Genomic DNA, 17,768 nt, shown 5'->3' on the forward strand with positions numbered 1-17,768 from the left:
GGAAGATGTCTGACAAGGATAAATCTATAAATCCTCTGCAGTTATTAAAAATCTATCAATTTTCAGACATGGGGATGGGAAGCTAGATAAATACAATTTTGAAGTGAATAAACCATAAATAGTGGCTCTGCAGGAGGTCTATTGTTGATTTATTCTTGTGCTTGATAAATCATCACGTTGCCTCTGAGCTTCCCACAGCAGCCAGACAGAGGCAGTTGGGTTCTATTTTCAACCCAATAGCAAATGAAAAAATATTCTATGTCTGAAGTATTTAATGTTTGCAAAACCTTGATTGCTCTAAGAATAAAAAAAGGAAAGCACAAAGTGTAGCTCCTTCTTGCTTTGGAAGTCACCCTTGCTGAGCTCAGCTGGGGCTGTTTTCCATGAGACTTGAGGCACGTGGTTGACTAGCAGCAGTTTTGGAGGGAAGGCTCTGGGGAAATAGTTTAGGGCAGCAGTCCCCAACCTTTTTGGCACCAGGGACCACTTTTGTGAACGACAATTTTCTGAAGAGAGATGGTGGACGTGGAATGTGGGGATGGTTTTGGGATGATTCAGGGGCATGACATTTATTGTACACTTTATTTGTATTATTATTACATTGTACTATATGATGAAATAATTCTACAAGTCACCATCATATAGAATCAGTGGGAGCCCTGAGCTTGTTTTCCTGTGACTAGACAGTCCCATCTGGGAGTGATGGGAGACAGTGACAGATCATCAGGAATTAGATTCTCATAAGGAGCGCACAACCTAGATCCCTCGCATGCACAGATCATCAGGCTTTAGCTTTTCATAAGGAGTGCACAACCTAAGTCCCTCACATGCACAGTTCACAGTAGGGTTTGTGCTATGAGAATCTAATGCTGCTGCTGATCTGACAGGAGGCAGAGCTCAGGCAGTCGTGTGAACAATGGGGAGTGGCTGTAAATACAGATGAAGCTTTGCTTGTTCACTTGCCACTCATCTTCTGCTGTGTGGCCAGTGTCCTAACAGGCCATGGACTGGTACTATGACCTGGGGGTTGGACAGCCCTGGTTTAGGGGTCTGCAGACCCCCTACTAGCCTCTTAGACACTAAAAGTACCACCACTGGAGTCCTTCCCTGAGGCTGCCTGTAAATGGAAACTCTATTCACGTAAGTTGACACCAGCAATATCCCAAACATACAATCCAGCAATCTCATTTGCACACAACGAAGAAGAATTCTGATGCACAAACCAATGAGAAAAATCCTTGATTTCTTCTCTAAGTCAAGGTACATCTGGCCCAAACTTCACACACGGGCTGGTGATGAACCCATTCTCAGCGCTGACTGTGTAGAATCCAGCCTCCTCATTTGCACACCACGAAGATGAATTCTGATGCACAAACTAAGGCATGCAATAAATGAGAAAAATACTTTGCTTCTTTCCTAAATTCAGGTACATCGGACCCAGGCCTCTGGCACACGGGCTTGTGCTGAATCCATTCTCAGTAGTGCTGACTGTATAGAATCCAGCCTCGTCATTTGCACACCATGAAGATGAATTCTGATGCACAAACCAAGGCGAAAAATGCTTTACTTCCTCTCTAAATCAAGGTTCATCTGGCTCAAGCCTCCAGCACAAGAGCTGGTGATGCATCCATTCTCAGCACAGACTGTGCCATCCGGGCTACTTCTGGCTTGAGGAGCACTTACCCCTGCAGCTTTCCATCCACCCTGGGTACCTCAGGAGGCCCCTTTCCAAGCACATGGGGTTCACGAAGCTCCATGGTTCTGTTGCATTTCCAAGAGAACCAAGAGGATTTGTCAACAAGAGACTGCCTCTCTGCATTTCTGTCTTCTTGCGAAGAGTGTGCAATGGGTATTCAACACAGCCTCCAAAAGTGAAGTCTCCAGCTCTTTTCTAGAAGCTTCTGTCTGAACCCACAGAGGAAAAAAAAAATCCAGACCCTCTGCAACTGAGCTCTTCTCAACAGTGACCCCAGGGACAAAATGAACCTTAGTCAGCCACAAAAACCTACAGGGAGTCCAGGAAAGCCACAGCCTGAGCAACCTCCTGAAAGATGTAGAACAAAAAGATAAAAGGAAGAAAGCGCAAAGTGTTATTTCAAGCCATCATCTTGTAACAAATGGATTCTCATTATCACCTCCTGGAAATGGTGTTCTGAGCAGCACAGGCTGGGGAATTCCAGGGAGGCGTGTGACTTGGGGTGCAATCTTCTCTGTACTTTACACGACTGTGTTGTCATATTGCAAGAGGTGTGTTTTCTAAGTCAGGACATTTCACAGAATGATTATTAATCCAATGTTTGCTTCCTTTGCTAGAGTATGATTTCCATGAGGTCAAGAACCTTGTTTATTATTTTATTTTTCCTGCAAGTGAAGTACGTGAAGGGCAGAGTAGGTAGGTATGGCGGGCTAAATAATGCACAACTCAAGATGTTCAGGTCCACATTATTCATGTAGGAGACAGAATCATGACCCCAAAAATGCCCACATTGCAATCCCCATGTGGCAGACAGAATCATGGCCCCAAAGATGTCCACATCCCAATCCTCATGTGGAAGACAAAATAATGGCCCCGAAGACGTCCACATCCCAATCCCCATGTGGTACACAGAATAATGGCCCCGAAGACGTCCACATCCCAATCCCCATGTGGTACACAGAATAATGGCCCCGAAGACGTCCACATCCCAATCCCCATGTGGTACACAGAACAATGGCCCCGAAGACGTCCACATCCCAATCCCCATGTGGTACACAGAACAATGGCCCCGAAGACGTCCACATCCCAATCCCCATGTGGTACACAGAATAATGGCCCCGAAGACGTCCACATCCGAATCCCCATGTGGTACACAGAACAATGGCCCCGAAGACGTCCACATCCCAATCCCCATGTGGTACACAGAACAATGGCCCCGAAGACGTCCACATCCCAATCCCCATGTGGTACACAGAACAATGGCCCCGAAGACGTCCACATCCCAATCCCCATGTGGTACACAGAACAATGGCCCCGAAGACGTCCACATCCCAATCCCCATGTGGTACACAGAACAATGGCCCCGAAGACGTCCACATCCCAATCCCCATGTGGTACACAGAACAATGGCCCCGAAGACGTCCACATCCCAATCCCCATGTGGTACACAGAACAATGGCCCCGAAGACGTCCACATCCCAATCCCCATGTGGTACACAGAACAATGGCCCCGAAGACGTCCACATCCCAATCCCCATGTGGTACACAGAACAATGGCCCCGAAGACGTCCACATCCCAATCCCCATGTGGTACACAGAACAATGGCCCCGAAGACGTCCACATCCCAATCCCCATGTGGTACACAGAACAATGGCCCCGAAGACGTCCACATCCCAATCCCCATGTGGTACACAGAACAATGGCCCCGAAGACGTCCACATCCCAATCCCCATGTGGTACACAGAACAATGGCCCCGAAGACGTCCACATCCGAATCCCCATGTGGTACACAGAACAATGGCCCCGAAGACGTCCACATCCGAATCCCCATGTGGTACACAGAATAATGGCCCCGAAGACGTCCACATCCCAATCCCCATGTGGTACACAGAATAATGGCCCCGAAGATGCCCATATCCGAATCCCCATGTGGTACACAGAATAATGGCCCCGAAGACGTCCACATCCCAATCCCCATGTGGTACACAGAATAATGGCCCCGAAGACATCCACATCCGAATCCCCATGTGGTACACAGAATAATGGCCCCGAAGATGCCCACATCCCAATCCCCATGTGGAAGCAGAATAATGGCCCCGAAGATGCCCATATCCGAATCCCCATGTGGAAGCAGAACAATGGCCCCAAAGATGTCCATATGCTAATTGCCATGTGGTAGATAGAGTAATGGCCCCAAAGATGTTCACATTCTAAACCTCATGTGGGAAACAGAATAATGGCCCCAAAGATGCCCACATCCTAATCCCATGTGGTAGACAGAATAATGGCCCCAAAGATGCCCACATCCTAATCCCATGTGGTAGACAGAATAATGGCTCCAAAGATGTCCACAGCCTAATCCTCATGTGGTCGACAGAATAACAGCCCCAGAGATGCCCACAACCTATTCCCAATTTGGAAGAGTAACAACTCAAAACATGAAAAAATGTCCATGTCCTCATCTCTGGAACACATGAAAATGTGACTTTCACGGCAAAAGGGCCTTTGTAGATGTGAATCAGTGGAAGATCTTGAGATGAGGTGATTATCTGGGATGATCCTGGTGGGCCCCAAATAATCACAATGGTCCTTCTACAAGGCAGGCACAAGAGCAAGAGTAAGTGAAGGAGATAAAAAAAAAGAGAAGGCAAGATGAGAGAGAGAAGGGAAGAGAAAGGAAGAGAGGGAGGGAGAGGGAGGGAGAGAGAGAGAGAACAAGAAAGAGATTCAAAGGTGTCTCATTGCTGGCTTTGTTGTTGTTTTTGTTGTTGTTTTGAGATGGAGTTTTGCTCTTGTTGCCCAGTCTGGAGTGCAATGGCATGATCTCGGCTTACTGCAACCTCTGCCTCCTGGGTTCAAGCAATACTCCTGCCTCAGCCTCCCAAGTAGCTGGGATTACAGGCATGCGCCACCATGCCCAGCTAATTTTGTATTTTTAGTAGAGATGGGGTTTCACTATGTTGTCCAGATTGGTCTCGAACTCCTGACCTCACGTAATCCACCTGCCTCGGCCTCCCAAAGTGCTGAGGTTACAGGCGTGAGCCACTATCATTGCTGGCTTTAAGGCCGGGTTGGAGGCCATGGGTGAAGAAATGCTGACAGTCTTCTAAAAACTGGGGAAGGAAATACTCTCCTCTAGAACCAGTGTCAGCCATAGACTCAGGAATTTCACACTGGACTTACTGGCTTGAGGTGCCTCTGAGGCATTGAGCGAAGGTAAAAGGTCTTAGCATGGAAGAAAGATCTAGATAAGTCTAGGAAGAAGTAAACACAATATGTGCATGAGATTTTCCACAGAAGAGATAGGGTACAGAGATAATCCAACAACAAGACCCTTTTGATTCAAATTCAACCCTCTCCCAGTTTCCAGAATATTTTTGTTTGTTTCTGAGAGCCCTGTGTGCCTTGTTTAAAATCTGTTGAGAAAAGGAACAGAGGAGAATCCTAGGAATGTGATAGCCATTTCAAAAGGTAAACATGGTGGTTGAGTGATGGAGTATACACTGGTGAGCCTGTGTCAACTGGTGTTAGCCTGTATCCACTGTCACAGATGTGGTTCATATATACATTGCTCAGTAAAATTCTGTTCCCCCCAGAACAGAGTAAGTTTCTGCTAGAGAAACATATATCTGAGATTCCTAATTTTTTTTTTTTTTAAACAGTCTCGCTCTGTTGCCCAGGCTGGAGTGCAATGGTGTGGTCTCGGCTCACTGCAGCCTCCACCTCCCAGGTTCAAGTGATTCTCCTGCCTCAGCCTCCCGAGTAACTGGGACTACAGATGCCTGCCACCACGCCTGGCTAATATTTGTATTTTTAGTAGAGACAGGGTTTCACCATATCGGTCAAGCTGGTCTCAAACTTGTGACCTCAGGTGATCCGCCCACCTCAGCCTCCCAAAGTGCTGGGAATACAGGGGTGAGCCACCGCGTCTGGCCTGAGATTCGTAATTTTTTCTGCTTACTGGTGGATGCAAGCCCATACCAAATGGATGGAAGTAGTTGCACAAAAGTCCTAAGAGGACAGACAGTTCTGTTTTGTGTGTCTCTGTGAAAGGGCACCATGTCATGTACGCATTTCCATCTCCAACTGCTCTGTGATAAAGTGCTCCCATTACTAAGGAGTAAGGGTGTTACACAGAAAGAGGAAACGAGACGTTGGGTTGTATAGGATCTCCACAGTGCCTCTAAGTGGTCTCCACATTTGGTGACTTATAATGCTATAATTCTAATCACTTATAATACTGATGGGTCTTCAGCAAAGGAAGTCCACACCCAGTGCTGAGACAGAAGATTCCAAATGGCTGTTGACTGGGAAATCATTTATTCCTGCATAGAAGCTTCAGATCTCACCAGGATGGCAAATGTGAAAAATGTTATTCATCTCCAAAGAAGACACAGAAAGTTAAAATCATTCCGGACCTTCCAACAAGAGCCACTAGCATTGATAATACGATGTTTCTTACCAGGCTAACTACATGGAAATGGTGTTGTCTGTAGCTATTTGAGTGGCACTCACACATCACAGCTATGTCTGCACATATTTTTATGCATAAATACATATACATCATACATCAAATACGTATACAAATACATATGCACTCACACATCATAGCTATGTCTGTACAAATTTTTATGCATAAATTGGCGTCACACTCTATGTATAGTTTTATATCCCATGCTTCTCCTTTAAACTCTAGCATAATAATTTCCAATTAAACAAGTGGGTTGAGGGGGAAGCGTGGATATTTCATCCACTTTCCTATCCTCCAATCCCATTAATGTTATAGAAAAACATGAAACACATCGAGACAAAAAGAAAAAAAATTAGATGGAAGCTACCACATCTTGGCAGCTGGAAACAGACAGGTATTACAACTTTAGTACAAAGAATAATGCTTTCTCCCTCCTTACAGACATGTCCATATCCTAATCTCCAGAATTTATGAAAATGGTACATTAGATAGCACAAGGGGTTTTGCAGAATTAAGAATCTTTAATGGTCTAGGCGGGTAATGGAGTAATTACATTGGGTAATCACAAGACTCTTTTGCTGATTTTTTTGTCTGCCATCTGAAGTGTCAATACTTGATAAATATTTCACGTATTTGAAAGGAATGTGCTGTCTCTATGGGCTCACTGTTTGACGTACGTCTGTTCTATCCACTGTATTAATGTCACTATTTATTTCCTCTCTGAATTTCCATTTGGTCTCCATCTGTGAAAGTGAAAGTGATGTGTTAAATTCTACTAGCACACATGTTTTTTGGTGTATTTCTGAGAGCTTTAGTTCTATGTATTTACTTAGTTTGGAGATGTCAATAACTGTACCTCCTCAGTGTGGAGGGTTCAGGTTAACTTTTATAAAAAAATAAAATGGACTGTAGCAGGGGATGAGGGTAATGGGTATCAGTATTATGAGGAGAAACATTAAGTGTTGCAATGACCTTAAGAGCTCAGCATGGCTCAAAGAATGGCTCAAGGTCAACAGTAAGTGTTGCAATGACTTTAAGAGCTCAGTGTGGCTCAAAGAAGGGCTCAAGATCAAGGGTGGTTTGTGTTGAAGATTGGCAGATGGGCAGATTGAAGATGGGGAGGGGGAGATATTGACTCCATCTGTCTGGGTGAGAATGTTGAACAGGGGGTAAAATCAAGAGATAAATGGTAAGGAGCTTCTAGTGCCCAAATAATGACTCAGGGGAATGTGGTGATGGTTCTGTAAGATAACATTTGGGAAAACCCCAACCCTTAGCATGTGCCTAATACACTTTAGTCCAAGTGGACAAGTCAACATGTCAACTCCATACAACATGTTATCACGTTTACCATTATTTCAAAGTAACATGCTAACAAGAATGATGCTCTTCCAAAGCTATCTGTGAAATGAAGCAGTGACTAGAAATAGCAGGTATGTTCAATAATTTCCATGGATATCCTGTTTTGCTGAGACAGTTCTCTCCCATGAAAGCTAGAGTTCCTGTTTGCATTCAAATTAACCCCTGGCTTGCAGCATTTTCACCAGGACTCACCATTGTTGATCAGGACATGGAGAGGAATCTTCTTCACCTTGAATTTCTGCACAAACTGCCGGATGGACGTCATGGAAGCCAAGTCACAGTATAAAAATTCCACTGGAAAAGGACAACAACAAAAAATAGTTGGTTATCTTCCAACCTATTTCAGAGACTAAGAAAATTTCTAAACAGGTCAATTTCATCTAGGAAGTAACACTTTTTTTTTTCTGCTCTTTTTGAGATGGAGTCTCGCTCTGTTGACCAGGCTGGAGTGCTGTGGCATGATCTCAGCTCACTGCAGCCTCTGCTTCCTGGGTTCCAGTGATTCTCCTGCCTCAGCCTCCCAGGTAGCTGGGATTATAGGCACATGCCACCACGCCCAGCTAATTTTTGTATATATATATATATTTTTTTTCTTTTTTTTTAGTAGAGACAATGTTTCACCACATTGGCCAGGCTGGTCTCGAACTCTTGAACTCAGGTGATCCGCCCACCTCGGCCTCCCAAAGTGCTGGGGATTACAGGCATGAGCCACCGCGCCCGTCCAGGAAGTAACACTGAATTGGACATGTCAGTAGGGTACAATAAGGAGATCATACTGTAGGGAGATCAATGAGTCACATCCTTGTAGTCCCCTTCCCTTGAGTCTGTGTGGGACCTGTGACGTGAGCTGATATTTTGTGAGAGCGCCTTGGGGCCAGAACCTGGGCATGGCCTCTCTAGGAGCTGACAGCAGCCCCTGGCCAAAAGCCAGCAAGATACTCAGATCCCCAGATCTGCAGCTTCCAGGAATTGGATTCTGCATATAACCATGTGAATTTCAAAGATCCTCAGCTCCAGAGAGGACCTCAGGCCAGAAGACACTTTGATTGTAGCCTAGTGAGACCCAGAAGAGAGAACGCAGTTACACCTGCCCAGATTCCTGACCCACAGCAGCTGTGGGATAGTAAGTATGAGCCCTTCCACGCTGCTGAGTCTGTGGGTTATTTTGTTACACAGCATATGTAACTGATACACAAAATGACTCAGAAGCAAGGACTTCCTTCTTCTGCAGTAGAATAATAGAGGGTTAGTACTTGCTTGTATTTATTGCTTGTATTTTCGTGTGGTTCCTGCATTTTGCAATACCGAAGCACAAAGCTGGGGAACATACGCACATTTGTTTTGATTGTTATCGAAGACCATAAATAGTTCCCTTCCTCCCATACGTAGCCCATTCTCTTGACTTTCCTTTTCTGGGAGGGACTGTGGGGTTCTCACCAAGAGATGCTCCTGTGCCTCACTTGGGGATCGTAAAGGCAAATGTGTCACCTCCTTCAGGAAGTTTTCCTGAACCGCAAGCCACGCCGGGCATCCCTAGATCTGGCCTCGCACGAAAGTACCCATCATTGCACCTCCTCACTTGCACGACCAGTATGTTTTTAAGCATGTCTCATACGCCTTGGATGCTATGTAACTTTGGAACATACATTGAAATGAGGCACCTTTGAGTGTCTGGAGCTGGGCTCTCTGGGCACACCCAGAAAAAAATCAGCGGAAGAGGTAAACGGAAGATGTATGGGAGCTTGGGCCACATCCTCTGCTGTCACTCTGCCGCATGCCAGCTTCTGCCCCAGACGGAGGGGAGGGAAGGAGAGGGAAAAAGAGAAAAGGAGAAAAGAAGAAAAGCGGAGAAAGGTGAAGTGAAAAATATCAGCATGAAGCAAAAATGTGTCCTCAGACAAAGAGAAAATGCATAGACCCCAGGCAGATAGGAATAGGATCCAGGCAGATACACCCCAGGCAGATAGGAATAGGACCCAGGCAGATACTCCCCAGGCAGATAGGAATAGGACCCAGGCAGACAGGAATAGGACCCAGGCAGATACGAATAGGACCCAGGCAGATACGAATAGGACCCAGGCAGATAGGAATAGGACCCAGGCAGATACGAATAGGACCCAGGCAGATACGAATAGGACCCAGGCAGATACGAATAGGACCCAGGCAGATACGAATAGGACCCAGGCAGATATGAATAGGACCCAGGCAGATACGAATAGGACCCAGGCAGACAGGAATAGGACCCAGGCAGACAGACCCCAGGCAGACAGGAATAGGACCCAGGCAGGCACTGCAAGTTGTGAGCATCGTCTTGGGAATATGCAAATATGTTTGTGCTGAATTACTTTCCTTTTTAAGATTATTTATGCATTTATTAAGACACGGTCTCGTTCTGTCACCCAGGCTGGAGTGCAGAGGTGTGATCTCGGCTCATGGCAGCCTCCACCTCCTGAATTCAAGCGATTCTCCCTCCTCAGCCTCCCGAGTAGCTGGGACCACAGGTGCGAAACACCACACCTGGCTACTTTTTGTAGTTGTTGTAGAGATGGGATTTTGCAGTGTTGCCCAAGCTGGACTCGAACTCCTGGGCTCAAGCGATCCGCCCGCCTTGACCTCTCAAAGTGCTGGGATTACCATCGTGAGCCACCTCGCCTGGCCATCCTTTCCTATGGTAGTAAGAATGTGGTAGGCTAAATGATGGTATCCTCCACTCCATCCCTAAAAATCTCCTGGTCCTAATCTCTAGAACCTGTGAAAAGATTACCTTGTATGAAAATAGGGTGTTTAGACATTAAAGGTTTTAAAATGAGGAAATTATCCTGTATTAGCCTAAATATAATGACAAAGATTTTTGTTTTTTGTTAGCTTGTATAGAGACAGGGGTCTATGTTGCCAAGGTAGGTCTCGAACTCCTGGCCCTGTTATCATACTGCTGCCCAAAATGCTGGGATGACAGGTGTGCGGAGTTGTTTTTTTTTTTGTTTTTTTTTTTTTTTTTTGACAAAGTCTTGCTCTGTCACCCAGGCTGGAGCACAGTGGTGCAATCTTGGCTGACTGCAACCTCCACTTCCCGAGTTCAAGTGATTCTCCCTTCCTCAGTCTCCCGAGTAGCTGGGATTACAGGCACCCGCCACCACGCCCGGCTAATTTTTGTATTTTTAGTAAAGATGGGGTTTCACCATGTCGGCCAGGCTGGTCTCAAACTCCTGACCTCAGGTGATCCACCTGCCTCGGCCTCCCAAAGTGCTGGGATGACAGGCATGAGCCACCATGCCCAGCCTGGGGTTTTTATAAGGAGGAGGAACAGGGATGCTTGAGACAGATGAGAGAAAATGATGATGTGAAGACAGAGGCAGAGACTGGAGTGATGCAGCCACAAGCCCTGGGATGCCTGGAGCCCCCAGGAGCTGGGGGAGGCCAAAAGGATCCTCCCGTAGAGCATCCGGATGGAGCTCAGCCCTGAGACCCCTTGGATTTAAACTCTTGTCCTCCAGACCTGGGAGAGGATATATTTCTATTGTGCAAGTTCCCCAGTTTTGTTTTGTTTTGTTTTAGTTCAATATGATTTTATTCAAAAATGTGTACAGCTGAAGGAGGAATCTGGTCTTTTCTTAAAAAAAAAAAAAAAAAAACAATTTTCACAGTATGTATTTGGCCATTTTAGCTCTGTAGTGAACAATACCAGAAAAGGAAGTTTCTGTTCAAGATCCTGACTCCAGCACACTCATCCAGGTTGATTGGCAAGATGACACATTTCCTGGTCTGAAGCTCACAGCCAATCCTCTCACCCAAGTGGAACACCAGTTCTCCTCCAGGCGCGTGCACGCGCGCGCACACACACACACACACACACACGAGGTCTTATTTTCACTGCTCTACACAGGGCCCTGAGAACCCTTAATTTTAAAGTTGGGAAAAATGGGCCAGGCGCGGTGGCTCACGCCTGTAATCCCAGCACTTTGGGAGGCCGAGGTGGGCAGATCACCTGAGGTCGGGAGTTCAAGACCAGCCTGGCCAACATGGAGAAACCCCATCTCTACTAAAAGTACAAAATTAGCCGGGCATGGTGGCACATGCCTGTAATCCCAGCTACTAGGGGGGCTAAGGCAGGAGAATCACTTGAACCTGGGAGACAGAGGTTGCAGTGAGCCGAGATCGCACCATTGCACTCCAGCCTGGGCAACAAGAGTGAAACTCTTCTCAAAAAAAAAAAAAAAAGTTGGGAAAAATGTGGAAGGATTCCTTAACTCATTGTCTGCGACAAATCCAACTACTTTTTAACTCTTAACAATTGCAAGTATAAAATACTTGAAATTGACAAGATGCTCCATTTAATGGAATGACTCAAATGCTAAACAATTAGGTCAAGTCACATGCTTGAATACATTTAAATGTCACTTAACACTTATTGACAGAAGATAAGATGTGCTTTTTACAGTAACCCTAAGGAACTTACACAGAATAAAAATCTTAACCCTAATGCAGTGTGAATCCATGGTAACAAATGCCTTCTGTCACTGTGATTCTGACAGTGAGACGGTATCATATGAAGACGGGAGATTCACGCACCTGCTGTGTCTGATGCCCCTTTCGGCACCTAGCACCCTTCCTGTAGCCCACACACCAGACCCTCCAATGGAGAAAGTGATTCTACAATTCTCACTGTTGCTCTTGAGGCTGCCAATAACTCATCCAACTTTTCTTTTATTTGCAACTCAGTGACAGACGGTAAACCCTGAGACTCAAGAAGATAACCTCATCTGGTCAGGTGCGGTGGCTCACGCCTGTAACCCCAGCACTTTGGGAGGCTGAGGTGGGTGGATCACCTGAGGTCAGGAGTTCGAGACCAGCCTGGCCAACATGGTGAAATCCGGTCTCTACTAAAAATACAAAAATTAGCCGGGTGTGGTGGTGCACGCCTGTAATCCCAGATATTCAGAAGGCTGAGGCAGGACAATCGTTTGAACCCTGGCGGTGGAGGTTGCAGTGAGCCGAGATCACAGCACTGCACTCCAGCCTGGGCGACAGAGCAAGACTATGTCTCAAAAAAAAAAGATAACTTCATCCACAGAAGAATTTCTAACATCTAAAGGGGTTTCCTGAGGGCAAGTCAGAAATACAGATTTCTGAAATTAATGCTGCCCAAGAGATGAAGTCAACTGGAAAGACACAGAGGCATGTGTTGATAAATAGGGATCAAGAAGAAAAAAAAAATTTCTTTTGTTTGGAGTTCTGGCAAATCGCCTGGTTTGGAGGAACTGAATTACCCCTTCCTTTCTTCTTTGCGATAGAGAACACTGTTATGGAATGAACTGTACCTCCCTAAAAAATCCTTTTGTCTGAGGCTCTGGCAAACCTCCTAGTTTGGAGGAATTGAATAGCGCCTTCCTTTTTTCTTTGCAATAGATACAGCACATCGTTATACACTGAGCCGTGCCCTCCCTCACTCATCATCAGAACCCTTAAACTCCGATGTGACTTTATTTGCAGATAGGGCCTATAGGAGCTCATAAGGGTGAGGCCTTCGTCCAGTAGGACTGGTGTCCTTATAATCAGAGAAACACACACCAGGTGTGATGGTTAATGCTGAGTGTCAACCTGATTGGATTGAAGGATGCAAAGTATTGATCCTGGGTGTGTCTGTGAGGGTGTGGCCAAACGAGTTTAACATTTGAGTCAGTGGGCTGGGAAAAGCAGACCCACCCTTAATCAGGGTGGGCACCATCTAATCAGCTGCCAGCACGGCCAGAACAAAAAGCAGGCAAAAGAATATGAAAAGGTTAGACTGGCTTAGCCTCCCATGTTACAGCTTTCTCCCATGCTGGATGCTTCCTGCCCTCAAAAATTGGACTCCAAGTTCTTCGGCTTTAGGACTCGGGCTGGCTTCCTTTCTCCTCAGCTCGCAGACAGCTTACTGTAGGACCTTGTGATCCTGTGAGTTAATACTGAATAAACCCCCCTTTATATGTAGCTATTTATCCTGTTAGTTATATCCCTCTAGAGAACCCTGGCCAATACAGGGTCCCTCACCCCCTACATCTATAACCCCGCTGCCTCAGTTGATAGGAAAGCAGAAAGAGCCCCTTTTTAATGTTTAATTTTATTAAGTATGCAATTTCCCCGTGCTCAAACTCATGTTGATTTCAAAAACTATCCCTTTAAAACATGTGGACAGGGTGACAATTCATAGTAGGTGACAAAAATGTTTTATAAATAATATCCACGGAAACAGAAGGTGTCACCGTCTGCAGAATGCAGCCAAAATATTCAGAAGATTTGTATCACTCTAAGTTCTTGTGCTAGTAAGAAATAAAAAAGCAGGCCAGGCATGGTGGCTCATGCCTGTAATCCCAGGACTTTGGGAGGCTGAGGCGGGCGGATCACCTGAGTTCAGGAGTTCGAGACCAGCCTGGCCAACATGGCAAAACGCTGTCTCTACTAAAAATACAAAAATTAGCTGGGCATGGTGGTGCACGCCTGTAATCCCAGCTACTTGGGAGACTGAGGCAGGGGAATCGCTTCAACCTGGGAGGTGGAGGTTGCAGTGAGCCGAGACCATGCCACCGCACTCCAGCCTGGCGACAGTGCCAGACTCTCTCTCAAAAAAAAAGCTGGGTAAATACATGAATCATTAGATATTAGCCTTTCTTTGCTAAGCCTTGCACATTTTCACAAGGTGTCTCTAGAAGCAGGTTAGCTTTGGTCTTATCCAGAGATGAGAGGGATGGGCCATGACGTGCCATCCTGCAGCATTCTGGTCTTTGCATGATCACAGCTGGTTGCACTGCAGGAGCACTCCAGGTCTTTTCACCTAGTTCTTTGTTGTTGTTTTTGTTTTCTGAGACAGAGTTTCACCCTGTTGCTCAGGCTGAACTGCGGTTGTGCGATTTTGGCTCACTGCAACCTCCGCCTCCTGGGTTCAAGCGATTCTCCTGCCTTGGCCTCCTGAGTAGCTGGGACTACAGGCACCCACCACCACGCCCGGCCAATTTTTGTGTTTTAGTAGAGACAGGGTTTCACCATGTTGCCCAGGCTGTTCTTGAACTCCGGACCTTGTGATCTGCCCACCTCGGTCTCCCAAAGTGCTGGGATTATAGGTGTGAACCACCTCGCCCGGCCTCATCTAGCTCTTGATGACATACTCAGACCAACCCCTAGGGTCCTGGGTCCCCAGAACAGACGTGGGCATGGCTCCTATATCACAAGAACTGGCGCTTTCTGCAGCACACACCTGAGGTCGAGACACATCAATTAGGTTTTGTTTTATTGTGGCTGATCTAGGACACTTTAAATACCACAACACCCAAGAGTCAGCCAAACGTGGCAGCCAAAAGTGCTCCTGACCTTGTGATCTGAAATATATACTTTAACCTTCTCTTGGAAGGCATGTTTTAAGATAATCTAACAGCTTCCTCATCATGGAGAATGAAGCCCATCTGTGCCAAGTCACCAGCCCATCAAGGAAAAGGAAATAAGTACTTTCAATATTTTCCTTAGAGAAATACAGTTGGGTGGGCAGGTGCGGTGGCTCACACCTGTTATCCCAACACTTTGGGAGGCCGAGGCGGGTGGATCGCTTGAGGTCAGGAGCTCAAGACCAGCCTGGCCAACATGGTGAAACCCCGTCTCTACTAAAAATACAAAAATTAGCCGGGTGTAGGGGCAGGAACCTGAAATCCCAGCTACTTGGATGGCTGAGGCAGGAGAATTGCTTAAACCCGGGAGGTGGAGGTTGCAGTGAGCCGAGATCACACCACTGCACTCCAGCCTGGGCGACAGAGCCAGACTGTCTGAAAAAATAAATAAATAAATAAATATATTGGACGGTATGATGGTACGCACACTCCTGAATCAGACGACTGCCACTGTGTGAACTGTTACTGCAAGTTGTCTGTGGTGAGATATGTTCAGAAATTGAAAGTAAATGTTTAGAAACTTAACAAAAAATAATGACATTTAAGCTTTGCTCAATCCAATGACTTAAAAAAAACACACTGAGAGCTTCTAGTTTCCATGTTTCTTAAATGCATTTTTTTTTTTTTTAGTAATTCATTTTTATTGTATCTACGACAGTTACCAATCTGCTGCAGATTAGGGGAGAGGCAGTTTTGCCATGGAGAGTTTGAAAGCACTGCTTCTGAGCACAGTGTCATCTGGATAGAAATTCCTGAGGTACTGCTGTAATTTTCTGCAAAAACACTTGTGGGGATGTAAGAAAGAGGAAAACCCATACTACTGCTAATAATTGGAACCAGTGATCAAAGGATGGGTAAAAGCACACGCTGAGCTTCCAAAAACAGCAGTGTGATTGGATTTTTTTAAAAAAACTAAAAGATGCATTTTCCTTGCTCCTTGAGAAAAAAGGCTTATAGCCACTAGCAACATGAACATCACCATTCTACTTGAGATCACTGGCTTGTGAGGCAGTGATATAGTTTGGATCTGTGCCCCCACCCAAATCTCATGTTGAATTGTAATCCCCAGTGTTGGAGGAGTGGCCTGGGGGGAGGTGATTGGATCATGGAGGTGGATTTCTCACGAATGGGTGGGTTAGCACCATCCCCTTGGTGCTGTTCTTGTGATAGCGAATGAGTTCTCTCAAGATCTGGTTGTTTAAAAGTGTGTGCACCTCCCCTCCACTCTTTTTTTTTTGAGATGGAGTCTCACTCAGTTGCCCAGGCTGGAGTGCAGTGGCACGATCTCAGCTTACTGCAAGTTCTGCCTCCCAGGTTAATGCCATTCTCCTGCCTCAGCCTCCCGAGTAGCTGGGACTACAGGCGCCCACCACCACGCCCAGCTAATTTTTTGTATTTTTAGTAGAGACGAGGTTTCACCATGTTAGCTAGGATGGTCTTGATCTCCTGACCTTGTGATCCGCCTGCCTCGGCCTCCCAAAATGCTGGGATTACAGGCGTGAGCCACCGCGCCCAGCCGCCTCCCCTCCACTCTTGCTCCTGCTTTGACCATGTAAGATGTGCCAGCTTCCACTTCACCTTCCATCATGACTGTAAGTTTCCTGAGGCCTCCGCAGAAGCAGAAGCTGCTCTGCTTCCTGTACAGCTTGCAGAACCATAAGCCAATTAAACCTCTTTTCTTTATGAATCATCCAGTCTCAGGTACTTCTTTATTGCAATGCAAGAAGAGACTAATACAGATGGATGCATGGATGGATGGATTGAGGGATGGATGGATGGATGGATGGATGAATTGATGGATAGATGGATGGATGGATAAATGGATGGATGGATGGATGGATGGATAGATGGATGGATGGATAAATGGATGGGTGGGTGGGTGGATGGATGGATGGATGAACTGATGGATAGATGGATGGATAAATGGATGGATGGATGGACGGATGGATGGATGGATGGATATATGGATAGATGGATGGATGGATTGATGGATGGATTGATGGATGGATGGATTGATGGATGGATGGATGGAAGAACTGATGGATAGATGGATGGTTGGATAAATGGATGGATGGATGGATGGATGGATGAATTGATAGATAGATACAGATATGGTTTGGATCTCTGTGCCCATTCAAATCTCATGTTGAATTGGAATCCGCAGTGCTGGAGGTGGACCCTTGTAGGAGAAGATTGGGTCACGGGGGTGGATTTCTCAGCAATAGATTAGCACCATCCCCTGGGTGATGTTCTTGCAATAGTGAATGAGTTCTCATGGCATCTGGTTGTTGAAAAGTGTGTAGCATCTCCCCAGCCCACCCCAACTGCATCTCTGTCTCTCCTTCTCTTGCTAGGGCCATGTAAGACACCTGCTTTCCTTCACTTTCCACTATAATTATCCATTTCCTCATGCCTCCCTAGAAGCAGAAGCTGCTCTGCTTCCTGTACAGCCTGCAGAACCATGAGCCAATTAAACCTGTTTTCTTCATAAATTACCCAGTCTCAGTGCAGCAATTCCTCAAAGACCTAGAACCAGAAACACCATTTGACCCAGCAATCCTATTACTAGGTATATATCCAAAGAAATATAAATCATTCTATTATAAAGGTACATGCACACATATGTTCACTGCAGCACTATTCACAATAGCAAGGATGTGGAATCAACTCAAATGTCCATGAATGATAGACTGGATTAAAAAAAAAATGGTACATATACACTATGGAATACTATGCAGTCACAAAAAGGAACGAGATCACGTCCTTTTCAGGGACATGGATGGAGCTAGAAGCCATTATCCTTGGCAAACTAATGCAGGAACA

General features: G+C 45.9%; 1 protein-coding gene across 1 annotated transcript in view; it reads right to left on the reverse strand.

Annotated features, from left to right (window-relative positions):
• The window catches only part of DHRSX (dehydrogenase/reductase X-linked), a 273,895-nt gene that overhangs the window by 62,468 nt on the left and 193,659 nt on the right, over window positions 1–17,768 (reverse strand). The window contains exon 4 of the mRNA XM_054545430.2: window positions 7,723–7,824. Within this exon, the coding sequence (XP_054401405.1) occupies window positions 7,723–7,824 (102 nt within the window). The remainder of the gene's footprint in view (window positions 1–7,722; window positions 7,825–17,768) is intronic.

The sequence above is a fragment of the Pongo abelii genome, chromosome Y (genome assembly GCF_028885655.2).
Source record: "Pongo abelii isolate AG06213 chromosome Y, NHGRI_mPonAbe1-v2.0_pri, whole genome shotgun sequence".
Lineage (NCBI taxonomy): Eukaryota > Metazoa > Chordata > Mammalia > Primates > Hominidae > Pongo > Pongo abelii.